The sequence below is a fragment of the Lithobates pipiens genome, unplaced genomic scaffold (genome assembly GCF_037356315.1).
Source record: "Lithobates pipiens isolate NorthernLeopardFrog02 unplaced genomic scaffold, aLitPip1_a1.2 Scaffold_18, whole genome shotgun sequence".
Classification (NCBI taxonomy): Eukaryota; Metazoa; Chordata; class Amphibia; order Anura; family Ranidae; genus Lithobates; species Lithobates pipiens.
Window position 1 is genome coordinate 465,713,552 of NW_027507758.1, and position 26,300 is coordinate 465,739,851.

At 43.0% G+C, this 26,300-nt stretch overlaps 1 protein-coding gene across 1 annotated transcript; it reads left to right on the forward strand.

The window, feature by feature from the left end:
• Positions 1-308: 308 nt before the first annotated feature.
• On the forward strand, positions 309-25,808 carry FAM124B (family with sequence similarity 124 member B). Its single transcript, XM_077488285.1, has 4 exons — positions 309-369; positions 5,369-5,513; positions 16,553-17,278; positions 25,108-25,808. Exons 3-4 carry the CDS (start codon positions 16,553-16,555, stop codon positions 25,645-25,647), a joined length of 1,266 nt encoding a protein of 421 aa, XP_077344411.1. The 5' UTR covers positions 309-369; positions 5,369-5,513; the 3' UTR covers positions 25,648-25,808.
• Positions 25,809-26,300: the final 492 nt, after the last annotated feature.

The following is a 26,300-nucleotide window of genomic DNA, read 5'->3' on the forward strand; positions in this document are numbered from 1 at the left end:
TACAAATTTTATTGAAAAAAAAATCTTGGCAAATGTGAAAGAATGTGACAAACAATGTTTTTTTTCCTGCCAGTTCAATAAATATGTACATTTTTCTTTGTAATGCAGTTGCTGATTATTACTTTTGTTTTTAAAGCTCTATTAAATGTCCTTTTTATAGTGTAGCACAGCAAGGGGTGAGAAGGCTGTGGTGGTTTGTGTCATAAATTACGGTGACAATAGACGTTAAGGCTGGCTTTATGATGCAGAAGGGTGGTCTTTATCCCAGAATAGGCACACAAGAGGAAAGGTTGGGACTGTTCCTGTTCCAGTCTGGGAAGACAGAAGGTTTGCATAGTTGATCAGCAAGAACACGGTAACCCACAGCAGGTCAGTAATGATTTGTGCTGCATTCTTCTATCATAAGAGATCATAATTATCCCTAATGCTGAGGACAGGCATGCAAACTGATTCTAAATCTTACTAAGATTTGGAAACCTGTGGCTATTATGGCACCTTGAAACCTATAGGTTTAACAACTGAAATGTACCAATGCGGTGTGAATGTGTCATACTATGCTACTTAGAAATATTGTGGCAGTTTTTGGGGTACAATTAACAGCAAAAGGTAACCTAAGGAGACCAGCATCACACAAAGTGAACTGGGAATGTTTGATTTCCTCCACTGTTCTCTGCTTATACAATATATATATATATATATATATATATATATATATATATATATATATATATATATATATATATTATTATTATATAAAATACATATAATATTTACTATTCTATAATAAATATAATATCAGCAACTGTAGTAAAGAGCCTATAGAAAGTTTACCTGACAAGCAGTGAACCCTCTCTGCTGTTTTTGTTAACATATGGTGGCAAGAAATCTAACGCTATAGTCTTCTTTCAATCCACAACCAAAAAGTCTTTGCAAGTCACCGAATGACACATAATTACATTGTTACATACACAAATTAGATAGTTATCCACTTTCATATCATAACCCTAAATAAATCAAATGATCTATATATATATATATATATATATATATATATATATATTTATATTCTAGCATTCACCAGATGCAGTCACCTAATAATTTCCTATATTTATACATAACCCTTTCCTCTGGACGTATTTTTACAATTTCTGACTCTTTTGCCTGGGGAGCTAAGCTTCTGTTTGTATTGGTTTGTAACGGGATACATGTTAGCAGAAATGTTATATTCTGATTTGACACTTACATTTTGCTAAAATGTATCTTGTTAGGCTAGGTTCACATCTGTTTGGGTGGTGCCGCACACATACCAGCAGCCGCAACCACCCACCCAGAGAAATATGGAACCCGTGGGCAGGTGCCATTAATTCTAATAGCACTCCGCCCGCACTGGAAATTGCAACTGTTCTGGGAACCTTGGTTCCTGTTCGTGTTGCGATTTCAAGAATAGTGCAGGCGTTTCGCGAGCGTGCGGCAGCCCATTCAAATGAATGGGCTCTCATGCCCATGCAAACGCCCAGGTTTGCATGCACAAGTATGCTAAGAATATTACATAGACCAGGGTTTTTCAAATAGAGTTTCGCAAAACCCTCAAAACCAGGTACCCCCCAAAAAAGTCCCAAATGTGGCAGTGGAGGTGGGAAGGGTGTAAACAACATCCCCTTTTGGGTGGAGCTCTGCTTTAAAGGGCACATTCGTGGTAAAAAAAAAAAATAGCAAACAAAAAATAATATAACGTGTACAATTGTGATACAAGTTGTTTGTAATTGAATGTTATTAAAAATGACCTTTCATTTTCAATATGCAGCTGCTGTAAATTTCTATAAATTCAAAGCAATATGACTAGATGGTGGTGTTCTGTACACAGAATGTATACTGACCACTCCCCAGAAACAACATTTCCTGCTTGTGTGATTGGCTCACCAATTTTCCCAGAAGTCTGCCTAAGATACAAGTACTTTTTGGTGAGATATTTCCAATAGGAACACGTCTAAAGGGATGCAGGCCCAGCAGATTTCCTCATTAGTGCTCTCCAGCTGCCACATCTGACTGATAATTATGAAACCACTCCCATTAGACCCACTGAGCCCAGAGGCACAGACAAACAGGGATTTCTTCAAAATAACAAAAGGTATGAATCTGCAACACAGGTTGTTATAATCCTTGCAATGTACATAGATCACCCGGGGGGAATGTTTTTTCTGTCAACAAAAGTGGAATTACACTTTAAATTAATTCTAACTAGTTAAAGGGTAAGTTCACCTTTACAGAAAAATCTGTAAGGTGAACTTGCACAGGCCATCAGTGTCAGGAGTCCGGGACTTACGGCTACACGACTTCTGATTGGTTGGCGCTACCCAATGGTTGGATTTCTAAGCCCCGTACTCCTGACATGGGCATACCGGGGCTCAGAGATCCTGTGTAAGTTCACCTTACAGATTTTTACCCTATGCAGTGATAAACACCCTTACATATTTCCAGCAATTTTTCCATAAAAAAAAAAAAATCAGGGATTGTTGGTTCACATACATTGCAGTGCATGTTCAAGCTGGCCATCTGAGTCAAAGTAATCTCTCCCTGGCCAGTCCATACTCTACACTGAAAAATAAAGAGTATTTTAGTGGACACACAATGCCAATATGAGACACAGACGCAGCTGGAGGGAAGCAACAGACTCTCATCCGGTCATTGTGCTGAACTATTTAATAGAAATGGAGGAGATATGTCTGTGATCAAATCCAAATAGCTTACATGTATATAACAGTGTGCAAATTGGTTCCTTCAGAATTCCTGATGAATACCAGGGTTTGGTTTTATCCTAGACCCAAAAAACTTAAAATATATATATAGATCCTGGTCCCTTAAAGCAGATTACACAGCACAGTGCCCTCTAAACTGTAAAAAAAAAAAAACACCTTGAACTTTGCACTTCCTATATGCCCTCTCTGCACTGACCACAAAAATCATGGCTGCTGAGCCATGACCACCGTGGTCAGAGTGCATCCCTCCATCCATCATACGCTGCTTGCTCTCAGCCCTCCTCTTTCTCCCCCCTCATCCCCCTCCTTCCTTCCTGCATGTCATCTCCCTCTGTCTCCGACCCGGCCGAAACCCCCCCCGACGCTATTATTGTAAAACCAAAACCCTCTATTAGAGGCTGGCATAGCACACAGTGTAAGTTGTTTTGAAAAATGAAAAAGTTCTAAATACCGAATTTCAGCTGTCTTCAGGCCAGTCACGTGGCTCGCGGCTGCTTAACAGCTCTGATGGATGACTTCTGCGGAGGAGACGAGTGACCATGTGATCTCGACTGACGTCAGAGGGAGATCACGGCCCCTCCAGCAGAAGCAATCCATCAGAGCTGTAAAATGTCCGCGAATAATGTGACCGGCCTGAAGACAGCTGAAATTCGGTATTTACAATGCTCATTTTTCAAAACAACTTACACAGTGTGCTATGCCAGCCTCTAATAGGAGGGGCTGGCATAGTCTTATAGAAATGCATTAACAACCACTAAGGGTTTTCTTGTGGATGTGGTCAGACCCAACTTAAAGCTACTGCACTGTGAGTCCGCTACCTCAAAGATTACAGGATTTGGATTATGGCATCTGCTGCAGCATCTTTAATCCTTCCCTGTACATCCTCATTTAAAGGATGTGCTATATGTGGACGGTGCTCACCCTGAAAAGGTGTTCGTTCCACCAAAATGATTCAATCAACAATATTCCATGGAGAATGGGTTCACTAAGAGATGGAGTATGCCTGCAGTGGATTCAGCTGTATACTAGCTCACTAAGACTTTGCAGTTCTGGTTGATGAAGTTCTGGTGTTTAAGGATGTTTAGGACAAACATCTTCGGGCCTTCTTTAACCACTTCAGCCCCGGAAGAATTTACCTCCTTCCTGACCAGAGCACTTTTTCCGATTCGGCGCTGCGTCGCTTTAACTGACAATTGCATGGTCGTGAGACGTGGCTCCCAAAAAAAATTACATGTATATAATAGTGTGCAAATGGGTTCCTTCAGAATTCCCACAAACAGTGCTTTCTTTTGGTGGTATTTGATCACCTCTGTGGTTTTTATGACAATTTTGAAAAAGCACATTATTTTTACTCTTTGCTATAATATCCCCAAAAATAGATAAAATTCCTCGGTTTAGGCCGATATGTATTCTTCTACATATTTTTGGTAAAAAAAAAAATCTCAAGCATTTATTGATTGGTTTGTACAAAAGTTATAGTGTCTACAAAATAGGGGATAGTTTTATGGCATTTTTATTGATAATTTTCTTTTCTAGTAATGGTGATGATCAGTGATTTTTTTTTTTATCGTGACTGCGACATTATGGCAGACACATCGGACACTTTTGGCACAATTTTGGGACCATTCACATTTATACAGCAATCAGTGCGATTAAAAAAATACATTGATTACTGTGTAAATGTGACTGGCAGTGAAGGGGTTAACCACTAGGTGGCGCTGTAGGGGTTAAGTGTGTCCTAGGGAGTGATTTTAACTGTGGGGGGGAGGGGCTGTGTGTGACACTACACTGATCACCCCTCCCGATTACAGGGAGCTGTGATCAGTGACAGTGTCATTAGGCAGAACGTGGAGATGCTTGTTTGCATCTCCCCATTCTTCCTCACCATCTCCCCGTTCTTCCTCACCACCATGAGACGATCGTGGGTATCCACACGGACATCGAGTCCGTGGGACCCATGATCACGGTCACAGAGCTCCTGGTGGCGCGTACGCACCCGAAAGCCGCCTCTTAAAGGGCAACGTACAGGTACGTTAATCTGCCTGTATGTGCCCTTCATCTGCAGTATATCGGGAAGCAGTAAAAACCTCTTTTGCTCTGGTGGGGGGAGCCTTACAACAAGGTATTGTGGCTGTGGAAGTGTCAAAGCCTCAAGGTCTGGGCTAGTCGGATATTGAGAGATAAGGCCCCGTGCACAGGGAAACTGAAACTTGCAGGTATCTGGAGGATTTTCTTTGTGTCTTAGTTTGTTGGTATATGTCCTAAAGGAGTCCATTCAGGAGATGTATAATAAAGAAAATTGTATTTTTACATTTACCAGTAAAATCCTTTTCTTGGGGAACATCACCGGACACAGTCTGGGTGGGGACTTCCTGTCTTTTTTTTGATTGGTGCCCAATCAGCTGGAGGTGGCAGCATAATACAATGCCATTGTAATGAATATGAAGTTTTCCTGTGGTGTATTCCAAGAAAAAGATTTTATATATAAACCAAAAATCTCATTATTCATGACTGTCCTAACACAATTCAAAACTGGGAAATGGGGATTTAGAAGTAACAATGACAAAACTCAAAAAATGTATTGCTTAAGTGGATACATATCTTATTTCCAGGCCAGATGAAATTACTTTACTTATAAAGCATCCAGAGATAATCAACAACTGATAGCAAACTACAGAAAACAAGGAAATAATAAAATCATGAAGGGAAAAGAAAGATGCACAGACATGCAGTATTTGCTATATTAAATCAAGAAAGGTAAGTGTCATTTTTGAAGATATTACTATAACTACTATTAATACCATCATCGTTTTATAAGTATATGGATGGCCTATAATGATTTAAAAGCAGTGTCGTTTTTATGAATATATAATGCATTAATCACACCCCCAAAAGAAATGTGAAGGTTTGAATATACTGGGCCAATTTGTTATGATATTAAACATTAATAATTACTCAGGACTAAGGATGAGCTCCAGCGTGTTTGCACACCCCACGTGCAGAGCCCGCCAGGAAGTCGGCACTGTGCTGCACTAATCACAGGCAGTGAGACATTGTCCCAAGGTGTGGCTGCAGAGATCGGGAAATGTCTCACTGCCTGTGATTAGCGCAGCACAGTGCCAACTTCCTGGCAGGCTCTACACTTGGGGTGTGTGAACACACCGGAGCTCATCCTTACTCAGGACATTCTTTCCCTCTCTGTAAACTGAGGCTTCTATCACTGCAAGACCTTCTCTCCCTCCCCTCCCGTTCAGTACCTGCATTGCAGATAGGAAAAAGATGCTGCAGAGCCTCTTTTTCAGTTGGTCTGACAGGTACCCCAACTGTCACTGACAACCAGTGGTTCCAGTGCTAGTGTCGAGGAAGGGGATACAGAGGGGCTTTGACTAGGCAGTGCCGCTTTGAAATACATTTGAAAGTGATGTGCACCTAACAACCACCTTTTTTAAAATAAATTGTTAGACAGTGTACTTTTTTGTTTTGTGCTGGCTAGTTGGTAATAGTGTTGGGAAATACGGTACATTTTGTTTTTTTGCTTTGCAAAATCCTTCCTATATGCACCTTACTGTAAAAGCTTGTTATAAATTGAGGTAGTTGCCATGTATGTTTAGCTTGCTGGAATTGAAGCAGGGACATACAGCACACCTTCAGCTGCCGCTGTGCTTTGCTGGGCATCTGGTGTCCCTTCACTCTTAAGGAGAAATGTCTGCCTCTAGGCATGCCCACCTTTAATTTATTCATCGCTATATATGCTGCAATATGGAGACTTTCAAAGACTTGAGACTTCAAAGACAGCACTATAAAAAAGGGGCCTTGCCGAGGCCCTAAAACTGTTTTTAATGTAAATTGTTATAGATAGAGCGCTGCACTATCTGTTTGATATATTGTGTTTAGGGATTTGGCGATTGACTCTTGGTGTTCAGCAGCTTTTTTTAAAGGGGTGTGTTGGACTGCGCTGATTTTTTCTTTTTCAACAAATTGATAGACAGTTTTGTTTTGTTTTTTGTTTGTTTTTTTACTTGCTGAGAGCTACATTTTTGTTTGCATTGTGAAAAGTTATACATTTGGGCAGCTGCCACTTTTGTTTTATTAGGTAAATGAGTGCCACTGATGGTATCAAGAAGCAAAGTGATAGGGTAGAACAGCAGTCAGTTTCTCTCTAGCATGACTAATTGGATTAAAAGGTCTCTTAACCTCTGGGGTTTATTTCATAATCTAATGCAAATCACAATTGTCTCATCACCTAAAGTAATCAAGTTGAAGTTTTAAGACTAGTGGTGACCTATGGGTTGTGGACCTATGCCCTATGGGTTAATAGATACTATTTCTCTTTTTTCAGCTATTAGACCAAGCCCTATAGTTTTGAAGAGAATCAGACAGTTCAGTCTGTTAATATTTACAGGGAGCGAAAGTACAATGAAAGGAAGCAGCGCCTTTCCTGATCCTGTGAAATCTGTGCATTATAACAAGAACTTTTCCAGTCTTAATCAGTACATGGACAACTTGGCATGATGTAATCATCATACCATACGTAAATGTATACATTAACCAATATTAATTTCTCAAATCGCCTTTCAGGACAACCTTGGAGAGAGCGCAGCTCTGTCCATTTTCCAGGAAACACATGCATCCTGTAAATCCCTCCTCTTCCACCCTGGCTTCAGTTATTGTTTCCACCGCCATGGTGGAAGCGCATGCTGGAACCAGGGAGCTGTGGTCTCTGCAAGGAGGAGGGAGAAGGCTTACCTTTTTGTGTTTTGTTGTGCGGTGACCATCCCAGCACCCACTCCAATATAGGCGGGGGTGTTCCAGAGTCCCCGTTCTCTCCAGCTTAGGGGATGCAAGGGCCTGAAGAAGGGATTCGGCGTCTATGTGCCCGGGGTCCACTGGCATTGCCATGGTGGCTGCGCGGGTGCCGCTGCTGGTCAGTGGCACATCCGTATGTCAGTTCGGGGTCCCAGCCAGCAGGTGACGTCATGCCCGGTGATGCAGCTTCCTGTGTGGGCATGGCACAAATGGTTCCAAGTGCCTGTAAAGCAGAGACTATGGGGCGGGTCTGCCGACCAGCAATTCCGGTTCCAGCCAACGTTGAGGATGCCAGGACTAGGTAATTAAAAAAAAAAAAAAAAACAGATGGTTTCTTCTCAGTACCCTGATGCGCTCTCCAAGATGGAGGAACGTTCGACAGCTACGACGGAAGCAGGCACCCTAGGCACCGGTCAGGCCCAGGTAAGAGGGGTACAGTGGTACCTTTTTATTCTTGTCCATATGGGCTTATGTTTGTTTTTGGATCCTCCCTGCAGGGAGCCTGTGGCTGCACGGTCAGAGGTTACTCCACTCGGAACCTGCAGTCTGGACTTGGTTGATTGCTGGAGAGCTTGCACTGCTTGGGGCACTGTTTCATTCTTTCTGGCGGTGGTCTAGTTGTGCACTAAGGGTTGGAAAGTTATGTCGGGGGCCCTTTTCATTTTTTCTCATTACAGGAAAACGCTTTAGGAATATCCAAGCATTCAAACCCACCAAGTCAGAGGAAATGTCCTTCCTGCAAGAACCCCCTCAGAGATTCATGGCAGAAGGCAATGTGCAGGTGCTGTATTAATAAATTGGTAGAAGAGGAAACATCCCAGCAATACAAGGATTTGTTCTCTTCAGTAGGGGAATTTACGAACTCGTTGAGTTCAGTCAACTCCATACTGGTCCAGAGCCCGGCAGGCCAGGTTTAGCCCCAGCATTCACCATCCAGCCTGAGGGCATCAAAATCTAGACCAATAGAGGCTGTGGACTCAGGGGATGAGGGGGCAAGTACTCTTCCCTCCCTTTAGGGATTCAGACGAGTAGAGAAAAAAAACAAAGGCTGCTCTCAAAGTACAGGTTCCAAATGATACACATTCTTAATAGACACACAGGTGCAGGCTCTGCTGGGATCAGAGTATAAACAAATAAGCCTGGATACAACACCGTTATTGGGTTAAAATCCAGTGTACAGCAGTCAAACCATACGCTACAAAAGAGGGGGATGCAAGCAGCTTACATGTTTCATACCTAAATCTGGTGCTTAATCATAGCGTAGTGACAAAACAGATGTGAATATATGTATGGTGGTGGCCAGTGGGAAACAAAGTATCCCAAGGGCCACTCCCACATGCATAAATAATCAATCAAAGAATGTGGAACAGCTGTGACTGGAGAACCCTCTAGTCCTCAGCTCTCACCTAGACAGGTAAAAAAAAAAATACTCATCACATTGACACAAACCCAAACCAATTGCAAATAACATATTAAAATTAGATTTCAAAAACCACATTAACATGTAACATTGGGTGTAACCCATGAGACATAAAATCAAACTGTTTAAAAATTGGTGTTGTTATCCACACCACATGCGTGAAAGACTCGCACATGTTTGTGTTCAGTTATCAAAACCCAAGGACCTCCTATGTGTCCTATGTAAACGCAATAACAAAAAAATGCATGTATCAAATCAAAGAAACAAAATACGTGGACTAAGAAACGGTACAGCAATCACTCCTAGATCGTTGATAAAAGCAAAAACTGAAGAGTTTCCTCTATTCATATATAGGTCTGGGGTGCTGTAAGAAAAGTTTCTTGATATCGTTCCTAATTGGTCCATGTGTGGATATAATAGCACCCAAAAAAGAGAAAAAAAAAAAGAAAAGGTAAATGAGAAGCAAACAAACACAACAGCAGCATGGCAAAAAAGCAGAAAAAATAATTGATGAATGGTCGAAGAAAAACACAAAAACAAAGAGAGCTCCGGAAACATCAAAATCGCATGATTATATGTTTATAAGTTTCATATGCATGATGTTAATCCTTGTAGCTCACTTCACATTGCTAGTCTCCTATTGTATCCTGCCCTCCACTGAAGAGCTTATGTACTCTACCTTGATCACTCTTCACCTATCACATACTAGGACCCTCATTCCTTGTTGTGGACAGCTTATGTTGTATTATTATTGTTCCTCCACATAATTTATTGCTATTGTAAATCTCAATGTTACTCTCAATAATCCGTACAGATTTTGTTCCCTATATACATATATGAAAACAAACATATGATTTTTAGGGGGAAACAATAAGTCAATATGCATGGTATATATGGGTGGACAAAGGATATATATTATCCTGTCCACAATTCTACTATGTACTAAATATCGTCAAAGATCTACATTACCCTTGAGATCCAAGAGGAAAAGGTGCAACTATCAGTTTACGATAAAATGTACCAAGGACTAGATGACACTAAACAGAGTGTTCCCAGTCCATAGAATCCTCTCGGAGACGGTAAAGAAAGAATGGAAGGACCCTGAAAGGGGCCCCTTTTCCAAAGACCCTTAGGAGAAGGTTTCCCTTTGAAGATAAGGAGTCAGAGGTATGGAATAAGAAACCCCAGGTAGATACCACATTCTGACAGGTTTCCCATTGCACAGACCTAGTATTTGAAGATATGGGGGTGCTGAAGGATGCAATGGATAAAAGAACTGGACTCCCCCTTGAAAAAAGACTGGGATTCCACATTGGCCAGCCTCAAACCCATTATGGCTTCCACGGTTGTCGCAAGGAACCTATAATGCGTGGTAGAGAAGCTGAAGAGCCACATAGAGGCGGGCACATCGCGGAAAGATCTTCTGGAGTCTTTCCCATTGATCCTGAAAGCAGTGACGTATATGGCTGATGCATCAGCCGAATCCGTTAAGATGTCAGCAAGGTCGTCAGCGCTGGTGAATTCAGCCAGACGTGCTGTCTGGTTAAAAACTTGGTCTGGTGACACAGCCTCCAAGATTAAGCTATACAGCCTACCTTTTTCGGGTGAACTTCTTTTCGGTCCAGACCTGGAAACAGTCCTGGATAGGACAGCCAACAAGAAAAAGGCTTTCCCTTCCAAAAAAAAACAACCGATCAAAAAGAATTTTCGTGCTGTTCAACAGCCCCACAAAAGTAGGGATCAAGACCACAAAAACTGCTGGGTCTCCCAAAGGGGTAAGAGAAGAGGAGGAGTTATCTTTAGATCTCCCCCAGACCAGCCCCCTTAAAACAAATGACGATCTTACCCCAGTAGGGGGAAGATTGTCTGTCTGCCTTTCACCTACAATTGAACAAAACATCTTCAAGCCTGTTCATGAAAAACCTAATCTCCCAGGGATACAGTCTGGAGTTTTCAGAGCCCCCCCCCCATGCAGATTTTGTTACGACCCTTTCAAAGGATCAACAAAAAGCTTAAGCAATGAAGAGCCTGCTACAGGATCTGATTTAACAGGTGGTGATTATCCAGGTCCCAAAATATCAGGAAGGCCGAGGCTTCTATTCCCACATCATCTTGGTGAAAAAGACTTCGGAAAAGTATCGGTTGATTTTGAACTTAAAGATCCTAAACAGATCGATCCGTGGACACAATCTGTTCAATAGCAAAGTTGCTCTAGACTATCTATCGGCTCGGCTTCCTGGTTACCGTGCGACTTCCAGTTTCTTTACAACTTCCAGTTTCCGTACAGCAGGAGATTCTGGTGCATCTCGGCATCTCGCTGCAGCTGACTGGAACCTTTGAGAGGCAGTGGAGAACTCCTTGAGACCTGTGGTGTACCAACCCTGAAGCTGGCGAACGGAGAAGCTATCGACTACTCTGATGGTGATCCATGATCTAACGTACACGAATCGCGTGTGACGTATATAAGCCTGCATGACACATTTGCTATACAGTAGTTTGTGTCCATCACTTCCGGTAAGGGTATCCACCTTTTTTTTTTCAAGATTTCTGGCTGTGAACTGAAGGCTATATATAGTTCATGTCAACGGAATATCTGGACTCATGCTTCACATTGTTCTGTTATAGTTGGACTTTTTTTGTTCATGTTGTTAGTTCACCTTAGCACATCTTTATATTTTCTCTACTAGGCAGCACAACATGTGATATGTGTGCTGGCTTTCTAAGTTTGATTTCACTACTTAACTATTGGGTATAGGTGTGACTTATATCCAGTTTTGATGTTTGTGGTAAAATTTTTTACATTATAGCGCTACATTGTTTATTTAGACTTCGTTTGTTTGTATGTTAGCTGCTGTTTTATGTCACATCACAATTTTTGTCATTTGTATAGGGAGCGCAGTGTTTTCCCCCTTTTGTTATCTCATGACATCCCTAGATCTAAGGGGGCGCCTATTCACATGTCCGGATAGCTCAAGCTTCCCAACGCTTTCTCTGTCTAGCCCTCAACCTGGGAACTTCAGTGTGGCATCTCTAATTCAGAGCTCTGCCGTTCAGACTTTCATCCTCCCCCAGGATCTTTTCAAAAATAATGATGCAAGTCCTGGAGCCTCTGAAGCTTAAAGGTATCTTGGTCATCCCATACCTGGAAGACCTGTTTTTCGCTGACTCAAAGAACAAGTCTTGACAAATCTTCATGTGTCTCAGACTCACCTCAAGAACCTAGGGTGGCTCCTGAATCTAGAAAAATCTAATCTAGATCCAATGCAGGAGATGAAGTTTCTGGGCTATACGCTAAACTCAGTGCTTCAAAGAGTTTTTCTGCCACAAGAGAAGATGGAGAAGATCCAATCTGCAGTGAGACTGATTCAAACCAATCTCTCAATTTCAGTTTTATCAGCCATGGCAGTCTTAGGACTTTTCATTGGGCTGATCCCAGCTGTACAGGGGGCTAGATTTCATTGCAGACCTCTTCAGGTGAATATCTTACAAAGATGGTCACACCAGGAGTCGTTAGAGAAACAAATCAAACTTACCTCAAATGTAAAACGGGTGCTCTGGTGGTGGAGGAATTCAACCAACCTGGCAAGAGGTCTCTCCTGAGTCTTTCCACTAGACAAGCATCTAACAACAGACACGAGTTCCTGGGGTTGGGGAGCCCAACTGGACGACCAAACCTCTCAGGCTTGGTCCAAAGAGGAAGCCCGAAAGTCCTCAAATTGGCGGGAACTAAAGGCCACCTCTCGGTCAACTAGCCTTTCAACAAGCGGTAAAGGAACAACAGGTTCAGGTCCTTTTCGGACAATACGACTGCAGTAGCTTATGTACTGAAAGAAGAAGAAAAAAAGGAGCAGAGGAACTAGCCAGTCAGCTACTTGCCTGGGCAGAACAGAATGTGGCCTCTGTCAGCAGTCCACCTAAAAGGTTTCCAGAATCTGCTGGCAGACCTACTAAGCAGAAGGAAAGTGGTGGAAGCAGAGAAATCTGAATCAAGAAGTTTTCTTGATGATCTCCGAAGAGTATCAAATAGATCTGTTTGCCAGCCAACAGAACGCAAAAGTACAGAAGTTTTTCTCACTCCACCGAGAAAACCGGCGTAGATGCTCTTGCACACCCGTGGCATTACCAGCTGTTCTACACTTTCCCCCCTTTCCCCTGATACCACTGGTCCTAAGGAAATTCAGGGAGGAAAATACCAATCTGATCCTGGTCACTCCTTATTGGCCAAAAAGACCCTGCTTCACGACACTAATAAACCTGGCCGCAAAACCTCCATGGAAGCTGCTGCCCAGGAAGGACCTGTTAATGCAGGGGTCTGTGAATCATCTGGAAGTAAATCGGTTACATCTAACTGCTTGGTTTCTGAAGAAGACCTCCTAAAATAGAAGATACTGTCAGATAAATTAGTGAAGACCCTACTCTCTAGTAGAAAGAAGGTAACTCGGGCCATATACCTGAAGGTTTGGAATAAGTTCAATTCCTGGTGTACGTCTAAAGGCCTTTGAGATCGAAAGTTTAGTGTCAGTCTTAGAATTTCTCCCTGAAAACCCAGGTGGCGGCTCTGTTTTTTTTTTTGATTTTTTTGAGAAGACTCCTCTATCCAGAGAGGTCTTAATTTCAAGATTTTTAGGGCACTTGCAAGAAATAGCCCAGTGTCCCTTAAGGTTTTTCCCAGTTGGTAGTTGTTTTACAGGGTCTCATGAAACCTCCATTTGAACCCTTACAGGAAGCATCCTTAAAAAGAATTTTGAGTTGCCATAATGTTGGCAAGAAGAGTCAGCGAGCTTCAGGCCATGGCAGGCACAGAACCCTTTTTAAAGGTTCTTTCAAACCGGGTGATCCTTCAAATGAATCAAGCTTTCCTGCCCGTTTCTTCGACTTTTCACCATTCACAGGAAACAGTCTGGCCCACTTTCTCCTCAGCTCCTGCCAACCCAGGAGAAAAAGCTTTCCACACATTAGATGTGAGGAAGTGCTTACTACACTTTCTAACAGTCACCATGGAATTCAGAAAATCAAATGCTCTCTTCATGATTTTCTCAGGCTCACTTAAAGGGGAGAAAGCTTCCAAAAGCACACCTGGCAGACTTCTTTGATGGGCAATCATGGAGGCCTACAAAGCAAGGGAGAAATACCCCCTTCGGGTATTGCTGCTCATTCTACGAGATCAATGGCAGTTTTCTGATCTGAAATTGCAATGCTACGCCTGAACAAATTTGCAAGGCTGCCACTTGGTCCAACTACTCAACATTTCTCTGACATTATAGATTGGACTTGCTCTCCACCACAGATCAAGACTTCGGCAGGAAGGTACTGCAGGCAGTAGTCCCACCCTAGGGTAAGTTTCTCTGTTATCCTCTCCAAGGTTGTCCTGAAAGGTGATTTGAGACAGACTTAGACTTACCGGTGATGATATTTCTAAGAGCCTCTCAGGACAACCGCAACTTCCCTCCTTTTTATCATAGAAGTGGTTTTAAGTGTCTATCATGGTTGTTTGTGGTTTTCTGTGCTTTGTTTTTCAGAATGTCAGGGACCACACAATAACTGAAGCCATGGTGGAAGAGGAGGGATTTAAAGGCTGCATGTGTTTCCTGGAAAATGGGCGGATCTGCGATCTCTCAAAGGCTTTTTCCTTCAGATTTACCAAAACCATATAATATGAGGTCAAACCTTAGGAGTTTCAATTTGTATGCAGTCAGGCAGGCCCTCGCACTACATGGTTTTGGTAAATCTGAAGGAAAAATATTGGCAGAAAATCTGATCGTGTCTGTGGGGCATAAGCCTTTCATGGTTAAAGTATAGTATGGTGCATTACTAGTGAGTTATTCCTGCAGTGTTCACCTTGAACGAAGTGTATAGTCCTTTTTAATGGATTTTTAGATATACAGTATGTGTAAAATAGATCAATGTGGCTACAATTATGTTACCAACAGTGAGGTATCATCCATGGTTGCAATGTATGCAGTGCACACAGGCCCCAAGGGAGGGCTTCACACATTGCACAACATGGGGAGATGTCGCTTACTTGTCTTTCTTGTCTGGGCAAGGAAGCTGGCTGCACGTAAGTTAACTCCCTGCATGTTAGTGCTGGAGCCCAGGGGAGCTTAACCCACAGCTGCTAGCTGCATAGCATCACTTCCTACTAATCGCTGACCTCTGTATTACTACCTACTGATCATGGATCGCTGTGTCACTTCCTACTGATCTCTGCATCCCTTCCTACTAATCTCTGAGGTCTGCATTGCTACCTACTGATCTCCTCCAAGATCTGCATCACTTCCTACTGATCTGACCACTGTGTCACGTCCTCCTAATCACTGACCTCTGTCACTTCCTCCTAATCACTGACCTCTTTCACTTCATACTGATCTCTGAACTCTGCCTCATTTCCTATTGATCTCTGACCTCTGCATCACTTTCTACTGACGTGAACGTGGCATCACTTCTGATTCCCGACCTCTGCGTCACTTCCTACTGATCTCTGAATTCTGCTTCACTTCTTACTGATCTCTAAACTCTGCATCATTTACTACTGATGTCTGACCTTGGAATTGCTTCCTGCTGATCTCTGAACTCGGCATCACTTACTTTTGATCCCTAACTTCTGCATCATCTACTAATAATCCCTGACCTCTTCATCTTTTCCTACTGATTTCTGAACTCTGTGTCACTTACTTTTGAGCCCTAACCTCTGCCTCACTTACTACTGATGTTTAAACTCTGCATTACTTATTACTAAACCCTGCTTCCCTTTTAGCCACAGCCAATATTCAGCACAAAAAAAAAATACCCATTTATTGCTGTGGCACACTGCGTGTGCCACACTCAATTTTTCTTACCCATAAGGGTCAAACATATGATCCTGTACACAGGCCCACTGCTTGCATAAAATGCCCCTGGATACCAATTAGAGCTTGTTTACACCCTGTCAATTCAGCTGCACTGATCTGCATAGAATAACACAGGCTCGCTGCCAAGACATATTTTCTTGCTCGCACCATAACACTGCCTTGAGGTGTGTTGTGTGCTGCATAAAATACTGATGCCGGGAGTGTACATAAAGCTGTGGCTGAACGACTTGTCTAAATTCACAAAAAAACATTGCTTGCAGTCAGCTAAGACATTGTTTTGGAGAAGAGACATACATGAGTTGATTTACTAAAGCCAAATAGGCTCTGTTTTGCCAGGGAATTTCCCCTCAGCATAGAGAAAATTCACTTTGCGAACAAAACCAGATCATATGCAAAGAAACATTTTTAAAAAACGTATTTTTTCTTGCATGTGACTGGACAATGGTAGTCAGCAGAGCTTCACCTCATTCACTAAGTTCAGGGGGAAAAAAATACCCTTGCAAAATAAACTGCCTGTTTGCCTTTTGTAAAACAACCCACAGTTTCTTTTGCAATAAAAATCTGCTTGCGAGCTATTTTTTGTAAGCCCGAGTTCGGTTCCACTTTAAAGGAATAGCAGTACCGTACCATCTTTTTAAATGAACAGGCCCAATGTTATTGTATCATGGAATGGTATGATGATCAGTTTCATACAAGTGTTTTTGTTTTTCCTTTTTTTTTAGATGGATGCACAACACGCTGCTCTGCCTGTCACCATTCACTTGCTTGTCAGTAAAGGCGATTTTGCAATATTCCACCAAGCAATTGACAGACTATTGCAAGACCTTTATATAGACACTCCCCTCTTCTTGGTTTCAGAGAAAGGTGCTCCAGTGCCAAGATATGAGTATCGGAAGAGAAGGTTTGAATTTCCTGGGATCTCGGTGACACTTTTCCTCCGTGAAGACCTCAATGAAGAAAGGATCTCTCTACTGCAAAGCTTCTTCCAGCTACCACCATGGGATCACGTCAATATGGAGCTTAACCTAGGACAATCCTGTTCATTCAGTCACAATTGCGATTTTTACTGTCTGGATGTGCATACGCCAGTTTGGGGAATACGCCGGGTACACTATGGCACAGAGATCCTGAGAGTTACCCTGTACTGTAGTTGTCATAACTATGAGGATGCAGTGCGGCTTTATGAAACAATTCTGAGTGTGGAGGCAACCAGCCAGAAGTTTGGATTCTGCTTTTTTGTTTTACGTTTTACCAAGCACATATCCATACAACTCTCACTAAAGCAGTTGCCTCCAGGGGTATCCGTGCAAGTGAAAGATGCCTGTGCTCTGCAATTTACTATACAAGCAATAGGACAACTCGTTCCTTTGTTGCCCTACCCGTGTGTGCCAATTAGTGACACGCGATGGCAAACCCAAGATTATGATGGCAACCGAATCTTACTCTTGGTAATTAGCTCTCCCCCAGTTTTATAAACTGCTATATATACTTTCCATTTATACTGTGTACTCCCCTTCCCCCTCAGCCTAACAACTTACTGCCTGGATAAATCAAAGTAGAGCCAAAGCAAGCACCTTTTAAAGTGGCTGTCTAGTTTACTGTAAATGTGGCCAGACTCCTTCTGAGGCTATTGACAAGCCAGGATTTATGCCAGTCTTATGCCGCGTACACACGATCGGAAATTTTCCAGCAACAAATGTTCGATGTGAGCCTGTTGTTGGAAACGCCGACTGTGTGTAGGCTCCATCGGACATTTGCTGTCGGAATTTCCGGCAACAAAAATCTGAGAGCTGGATCTCAAATTTTCTGACAACAAAATCCGTTGTTGTAAATTCCGAGTGTGTGTAGACAATCTCAACACACAAAATTCCACGCATGCTTGCATCAAGCAGAAGAGCCACACTGGCTATTGAGCTTAATTTTACTCGGCTCGTCGTACGCGTTGTACATCACCACGTTCTTGGCGTTCGGATTTTCCAACATTTGTTTGACCGTGTGTATGCAAGACAAGTTTAAGCCAACATCCGTCGGAAAAAAATCCACAGTTTTTGTTGTCGGAAAATCCAATCATCTGTACGCGGCATTAGTCTGTAGGGTTTAATATTGCGTTGGCCGACCTTTTGCAGCTATAACAACTTCAACACTTCTGGAAAGGTTGTCCACAAGGTTTAGGAGTGTGTCTATGGGAATGTTTGACCATTCTTCCAAAAGCACATTTGTGAGGTCAGGCACTGATGTTGGTAGAGAATACCTGGCTCGCAGTTCTTGCTCTAATTCATCCCAAAAGTGTTCTATCAGGATGAGGTCAGGACTCAAGGCCAGTCAACTTCCTCCACAATATATTGCTAAAAGGGTTGTGACACCTGCCTTTACATGTACATGAACTTTAATGGCCTCTCAATCTTAGTCTGCAGGGTTCAATAGAGTTGGCCCACCCATTTCAGCTACAACAGCTTCTGGGAAGGTTGTTCACAAGGTTTAGGAGTGTGTCTATGGGAATGTTTGACCATTCCTCCAGAAGAGCATTTGTGAGGTCAGGAACTGTTGTTGGGCGAGAGAGCCTGGCTCGCAGTTTCCGCTCTAATACATCCCAAAGATGTTTTATTGGGTTGAGTTAAGGCAGGCCAGTTAAGTTCCTCCAAACCAAACTCGTTCATCCATGTCTTTATGGACCTTGCTTTGTGCACTGGTGTGCAGTCATGTTTGAACAGGAAGGGGCCATCTCCAAACTATTTCCACAAAGTTGGGAGCATAAAATAGTCCAAAATGCCTTGTTATGCTGACACCTTAACAGTTCCCTTTACTGGAACTAAAGGGCCAACAATCCTACACCTTAATCCCCCCTGCACCAAATGATTTGGCCAAGTGCACAAAGCAAGGTCCATAAAGACATGGATGAGCGGGTTTGGGGTGGAGGAACTTGACTGGCCTACAGAGAGTCCTGACCTCAACCCAATAGAACACCTTTGGGATGAATTAGAGTGGAGACTGCGATCCATGCCTTCTCGTCCAACGTTAATGCCTAACCTCACAAGTGCTCTTCTGGAAGAATGGGCAAACATTCCCATAGACACACTCCTAAACCTTGTGGACAGCCTTCCTAGAAGAGTTTAAACTGTTTATAGCTGCAAAGGGTGGCCAACTCAATATTGAACCCTACAGACCATTTGTGAATCTTTGATAATAGGCCCTCTTTCATTATGATGTTCCTTCTTTGGTTCTAAATAGCAGGGTAGTAGCCAGATGGGTAAGGTTTTATTTTTAAATGTACTGGACAGCCTGTATGCTTTATAGAACAGGTTGTTTTGTTATGTAATTGGATGAAACATGGCTTACTAAGCCACATGCATCAGTGCTGTAATGGTGAAAAAAAAATTTGTTAGTTCATACTAGTTACCTTGCATTACGATAGACAGCCGATTTAGAATGGAATGCATTTCAGATCATCACAGAAGCTTCTATTTTGTGGGTGGCTTTGTGGACATAGTGGGCAATGTTTTGGCCAGCCTGATGAAGATATATATATATATATATATATATATATATATATATATATATATATATATATATATATATATATATATATATATATATGTATTCTGTTCGAGTTATTGGGTGAGAAGTGTTGTGTCCAGGTGTTGATCTGTTATCTGACACAGCCTGATGTGCCAAATAACTGCAGCTTCCTCCTGCTGGCTTGTACCTCCACTTTTCATGTAGGGGATGCTGTGTAGTGACGCAGGGGCTGGTGGAAGGAACCACCGTGTGGAGTAGGGAAGCAGGTATCCACACTTCTTTATACAAGTATAGGAAAGATCAACAACACTGAAACTTAAGACCTCAAAGGTAAATATACATCATCCTCTTTTACAGGCTGGGTTTACTTTAATTGTCTCCTGTTAGTGACAGGGTTACTTAAAAGGAGGCATTAATACTTTTTTGTAGGAAAATTTTACATTTTAACAAAATAAAGTGCAGCCCGCCAACCCCCCCCCCCCCACCATCTTAAGCTGCATAAGGCAGCAGAGGGGGTGTCTACATGTCGCTGGTGCGATGCCTTTGTTCGCTCCCGAGGCAAACACATGACTTGTAGCAATGCCCCATTATCACGTGCAATGCACAGGGTTGCGGCACGTTTGTTGGCAAAAATGGGGTTAAAACAGCGATGCTATGCCTCCTCACCCCGTCAGGAGCCTCTGAAGTGCAATCTGAACACAGACTGGGATTCAGAGGCAAGATATTTAGATGCATGTCTAAATCTACTCTTAAAGCGGAGGTCCACCCTAAAGTGGACCTTCCGCTCATCGGAACCCTCCCCCCCTCCGGTGCCACAATCGGCACCTTTCAGGGGGGAGGGGGGTGCAGTTACCTGGATAATCCAGGTAACTGCACCCACTTCCGGGACAGCTCTCTGCGGAAAGGGGCGTAACTTACGCCCCTTTCCGCAAGTGCCCGCCCCTTCCCGCAAGTGCCCCGCTGCCTGCTGGGAAACACACAGCTCCCAGAGGCAGCAGGGAGCGTCCTTATTGTGCAGCGCAATTCGCGCATGCGCAGTAGGGAACCGGGAAATGAAGCCGAAAGGCTCCATTTCCTGATTCCCATACCCAAGATGGCGGCGGCAGGACCCGACAGACGACCTAGCGATCAGCTTCGGGTGCCGACATCGCGGGCGCGCTGGACAGGTAAGTGTCACTATTTTAAAAGTCAGCAGCTGCAGTATTTGTAGCTGCTGGCTTTTAAGAAAAAAAAAAAACGCGGAGTCCCGGTGGACTCCCGCTTTAAGCCCCTTTCACACTGGCTTTCCAAACAGGTCAGTTTCTCTTTTTCATACATCATGGGACACAGAGTTAGGCTAATATTCATTATCTGCTGGGTTATACTTCATCTCCTGGTGAATGGACACTGGTAGACCAAAGGTCTTTTGACAAGAAGTGATCCCCTATATAACCCCTTCCATACAGGAAGCACTTCAGTTTTTACCAGTGTCTGCAAGGTGGATGGCACGGTTTGTTTGAGCTTTGAGCTCCAGGTTTCTAGTCCCAGAAACAGTTCTTAAATGAATAAAGAGATTGACCGATTGGATCCATTTGACACAGGCTTTATATGCTTAGATTAATGGTACCCAAGCCTCGCAAAGAAGAGTTAAGAGCCTGAGAGGTTTTGCCTGTATTGCAGCCTCTGGGCACTGGACACTGCGAAGTGGAATCCTGGACACCACAGCGCTAAGGCATTCATGCAGGGTGCTGTACAGGTCCAAGGGAGTGGACCCTTAACATGAAAAGGGTACCCAGTCCTTGAAGGTCCTCAAGTGACAAGAACCTGCCGTGATGGGGGAAGTTTGGGCTCTTAGTTTCTGCCCTGTGCTTGGACGGGTAAGTGAAACCCCTTTATTTTAATATTGTGGGGTGTCCCAGTGTCCCAGTGATTTAACAATCAGTCCAGCTAGCTAGAGGCTGGACACCTGTGTGCGGTGACCATAGGGGGGAGTTTTGGGCTAGCTGTGGGTGTTAGCAAAGTGTACCTTTTTTGCTTGTGTCTGGCTGATTTTTACCTGTATGATGGAGCATGATGGTGTGCCATTTCACCTTGGTTTACCAAGAGTGCCACTGTACTCAGCAGTTGTTGTTTGGCAGCCATGGCACACCTGCATTTGCAAAAGCGCCGCTGGACTTAGCTGTTTGTTTGGTGGCTATGGCATACGTGGCTTGGCTGCACATGCGCAGTACATGAGTCACATGTAAATACAGCCATGCCCATTCGCCGGGACCACGCACGTACATGCGCACGCATGCACAGAACGTTGCGGTGCACAGCCAGCTTATTTAAGCTATATATGCCAAGAATGCGGTTCTTCCAGAAGGCAGCTGTGGGACACAGAGCAGACTCTGAACAGGCACTTGCAACGGTTCATTTCTCCTTACCCGGGTCACGTGAGTCACCAAGTGTCGCTTGGCTGGCTAAGGTGCTTAGCAGGATTGTTGCATAGGGGCTTGGTGAGCCCTATTAAAGGGTCTCCCTTCTGAAGTGTTAATAATACACCCAGGTGCTCTCTTTTTGTGGCTAGTAACTAACACTACAGGGAAGGCACACCTACAGTATGTAATCATTGGGTCCTGATGAACCTAGTCTTATCCCTAGTGTTGTAACCCCTGAAGGACCATAGGCATCTGGGCAATCTGAGCCTCTCCGCCTATCTAGGATTGTGCCTACAGTCAACGCTGCTGCTTCACCCTATGTCGCTAAAGATGAACTGTCCTCAGCCCTAGTCGGGTTAGAGCACAGGATTGCTGGCATGATTGCCTCCATCCCGCAGGTTGGCAAGAAGCGTGACAGATCCCCCTCCCTGGAGCCTCCTAGTTTGGAGCAGGAATGGGTTTAGAATAGGGAAGAGCTAAAAGCTCAGGATTATGTGGAGGACCTGGTGGAGGAGTCTGCTTCAAAACAATCTGGACAAAAAGATATCCAATTGATGTCTGCCTCCCAGTTGCAGAGGCTTTCATCCTGACTCTGACCGAAATGGTTCGTTATGCCTTTAAGTTGCCTCTTAAAAAAGCAGAGGTGACTGAGCCCCCCTAGTCTTCTTGGGATCCCCGAGGCCTCTTCAGGCCACACAAGCTTTCCTCTGCACCCCCTGCTGGAACAGGCGGTGTATGCTGATTGGGAACATCCTGACAGGATTTTGTTTCTCTTAAGAGGTTTTCCATTTTAATACCCCATAGATAAAATGTTTGTTAAAAAAGGGAGCATGCCCACCGTAGATGCAGTAGTCTCTTTCTTAAACAAATTTCCCACCACAAGCCCTCCTTTTGATGAGACCTCCCCACGCTAGCTGCACTTTGTGGACATTTGGAGAACAATAATTCAGGACGAGTGGGTCACCTCAATAATATCCCACAGTTACAAGCTGGAGTTGCGGGGTATTCCCCCTCAGAGGTTTTTAAGATCCGGCGTTCCCTTGGATCCTCCAAAAAGACTTATTGCATCAGGCACTACATCAATTAGTGCATCATGGAGTGATTGCACAGGTTCATGTATCCGAAGGAGCAAACCTGTTTTACAGTTTAAAAACCAAACGGGGGCACAGGGCCCAGTTTTGGACCTAAGAGCCCTGAACCAGTGTCTACTAATTCAGTTCTTTCAGATGGAGTCTGTCCACTCAGTTGTAGCCTCGCTCCAGATGGAAGACTTTTTAGCCTCTGTTGATGCGTATTTACATGTACCTATCTTTCAGTCTCATTAGAGGTTCTTGCAATTTGCAGTAGAGGAACAATATTTTCTGTTTGTGGCTCTACCCTTTGGGCTTGCTACAGCTCCCCGGGTGTTCACAAAGGTCCTAGCACCAGTACTGGGTCTTTTAAGGGCCCAAGGGATCCTGGTGCTTGGGTATCTGGATGACCTCTTGTGGTATTTGAAAAGCTTAGGCTGGATCATAAATACTGAAAAGCCTTGAGCCTTGAAACCAGCTCAAGGTCTAAGGTGTTTAGGTCTGGTCCTAGATACGGTCCAAGCAGGAGTATTCTTGCCACCCGCAAGTATCTGTGCCCCAAAGAATCAGGTGCGTCACATAAGGGTCACCAGACAAACTTCCATTCGGCTCTGTATGAGTCTTCTAGGGAGGATGATATCCTCCTTTGAGGCAGTGCCCTATGATTTGTAAGGCTGCTACCTGGTTTTCAGTGCATACATTCACAAAATTTTATCAAGTGGATGTTCGAGCAGCTAAGGATTCGGCTTTCGGCCGCAGTGTACTGCAAGCTGTCATTTAAGTTCTGATGGCTATAGTTTGGCAGGGTTTCTCCCTCCCCTCAAGGCTATTGCTCTGGGATGTCCCAGCAGATGATGAATATTATCCTAACTTTGTGTCCCATGATGTATTAAAAAGAAAATAGGATTTTTTTCGTCATACTTACCTGTAAAATCATTTTCTTTGAGTACATCATGGGACACAGAGATCCTTCCCCTCTTTTTTTCAGGATTCAGTGCCTGCTATAAAAGTGAAGTGCTTCCTGTATGGGAGGGGTTATATAGGGGATCACTTCCTGTCTAAAGTCCTTTGGTTTACCAGTGTCCATTCACCTGGAGATGAAGTATAACCCAGCAGGTAATGAATATTAGATCTATCACAGTGCCCGGGCTCCATTCCCTGCGAGCGCTGCGACGCTCGGGGACGGAGAACGACGCCAAATTCAAAAAGTAAAAAACACAATACATATACAGTACACTTTAATCTTACAGATTACATTACTGTATTAATTCATTTCAACTCCCTTTTGTCCCTAGTGGTTTGTCCAGTGCCTGCATGCAGTTTTGTATTATAAATACTGTTATTTCTGTCTGGAAACTGGAGATTGTCCATAGCAACCAAAAAGTGTCCCTTCATGTCAAAAGCGGTTTTAGACCAGCTAGAAAACAACAACAATAAATTAGAATGACTTGCAGAAATGAGCGATAGTGATTTGTGGGGAAATATGTCATCAAACAATTGAAAGTAATAACAGCGACAATTCTTAAACTGAGCAAATGTGTTTTTAATTTGATTACATTATTGAATAATTTTTATTATTATTTGTTATAATTATAGTTATTATTATATTATAATTTATGATTTCGTGTTTCAAACTTTATCATACCTGGAATGTCTATTAGACTCTGGTTTGGACAGATTTAAGTGAGTTATTCCAAAGAATTACAGGCCTAAAATATAAAATTTCCATGCAAAATAATTGTACTGCTTTCAGCATCAAAAATCTGACATAATCATACCACCAGGGAGGTTAATAAAGCTATTAATAATTTACAGATTAACCAACAGACGCATATCTACGGTGTGTGGGCATTAAAGTTCACCCTTTTTGCTGGCACACATATGCCTTACATGTGCAGCAAGAGGTTAAAGAAGCTTGTTGCCTAGCTTTTTATCTAATTCTCTAGCTATATGGAAAATTACTTACTCAGAACAAAAATGCAGAAAGTTAAGCCAGAACCCCTAGACACCATATACTCCCCATACTGAGGCTAAAAGATCAGTATGACAAACAAGCAACTACCGTTTTTCAGAAGGAGATCCACATGGGCAGCCTGGGTACTTACCTAATGAGAAACTATTTTAAGTGTTATCACCCTTCTAAAGTAGCTTCTAAAAAAAAGTCGATATGAAGTGAAAAGTGCTGTACATGTTAATGTGCAATGATGCAATTTGATTTCAGTTCATGGTTATATACACAGTAAGTAATGTGTTGATTGTAGAACTGTATTTCACATAATTTTTTGTAAATAGGTCGCTGATAACAGCTGGGTGGCCCCAGGTGATGGAACACTTGCTTTTCAGCCCCAATCAAATGCTTTCACTGCTCAATCATTGTCATTGGCTAAACAAACCAAAGGCACGCAGGAAGAGAAGCAAACTGGGCTTACAAAAGGGAAAGACTTAGAACCTTTTCAAGTATCTTGCACAGCTTTTGATCAAAAAGAAACTGGCCACATAGTCAACAGGGGCTGTAGACCCAGTCTGCGACCAGATGAGACTGAGACAAACGTAGACACTGGACACAGAGTTCACAATGTGAGACATCAGACATTCTCTGTTTACAGAATGTCCAGGGATCCACAGAATACTCCAGTTTGTGAACATAAACTCTGCTTTGCTGCAGGTTTCAAAGACGCTAAATATTTAGCCTCAACAGAGGGGGACTCCAAATTCCCTCCGGCTGTCAGAGAGAACAAAAGAGTTTACATCAATAACAAGATACTTCACTCGAGGAGATCTCATGGATGCCATAGCAATGGCAAGCAACTTAGAGAGGAATTTTTTATTTGATATTAGCTTGCTGTGTTATCCATTTTACTCCACAGGAGTGAAAACCATTAACACAACAGAAATATTGACATTTGAACATTTTGTTAAAAGGATTAGTAATTACACGTTAATGGAATAAAATTCCTTTGTTAAAGGGTCCATTAAAAGGTTGTTACAATGTGTCATTTATTGTGTTTAATGCACTGTAGGTTTATTTACTAAGGCAAAGCAAGTGGTTTTGATGATGGACGATATACAGGAACTTATAGAAACCATATACATGTACAGTATTACTAAATCATTTGTTTGATCAAATACTTTTTCATAAAATTTTAAGATTAAGGGATATGAAGATATATCTTAATTGTTCAATACAGGACACAGGCTTGGTATTTACAGACCCTGGGCTATAGGCTGGGACCTTCAGGCAATAATATACGCTGACCAGGCTTTGCTGGGCACTTCCCCTGGTCATCCCTCTATACCGCTACCTCACTCCATGAGTCCTTAGTGTTGTCTCTAGGTCAGGGTTTCTCAACCGGGGTTCCGTGAGAAATTCCAAGGGGTTTCTGTCAATCACAGGCAGCAGACAGGTAGATCAGGTAACTGCTTAGCCAACACATGCAGTGTAGCAAGGGAAGTGGTTATAATGAGACCTCTCGTGGCACGCTGCT

Coding starts and splice junctions, on each gene's coding strand:
- FAM124B (XM_077488285.1), top strand. CDS start 16,553: ATGGATGCACAACACGCTGCTCTGCCTGTCACCATTCACTTGCTTGTC. Junction 17,279..25,107: donor GCAACCGAATCTTACTCTTG/GTAATTAGCTCT, acceptor TTTTGTAAATAG/GTCGCTGATAACAGCTGGGT.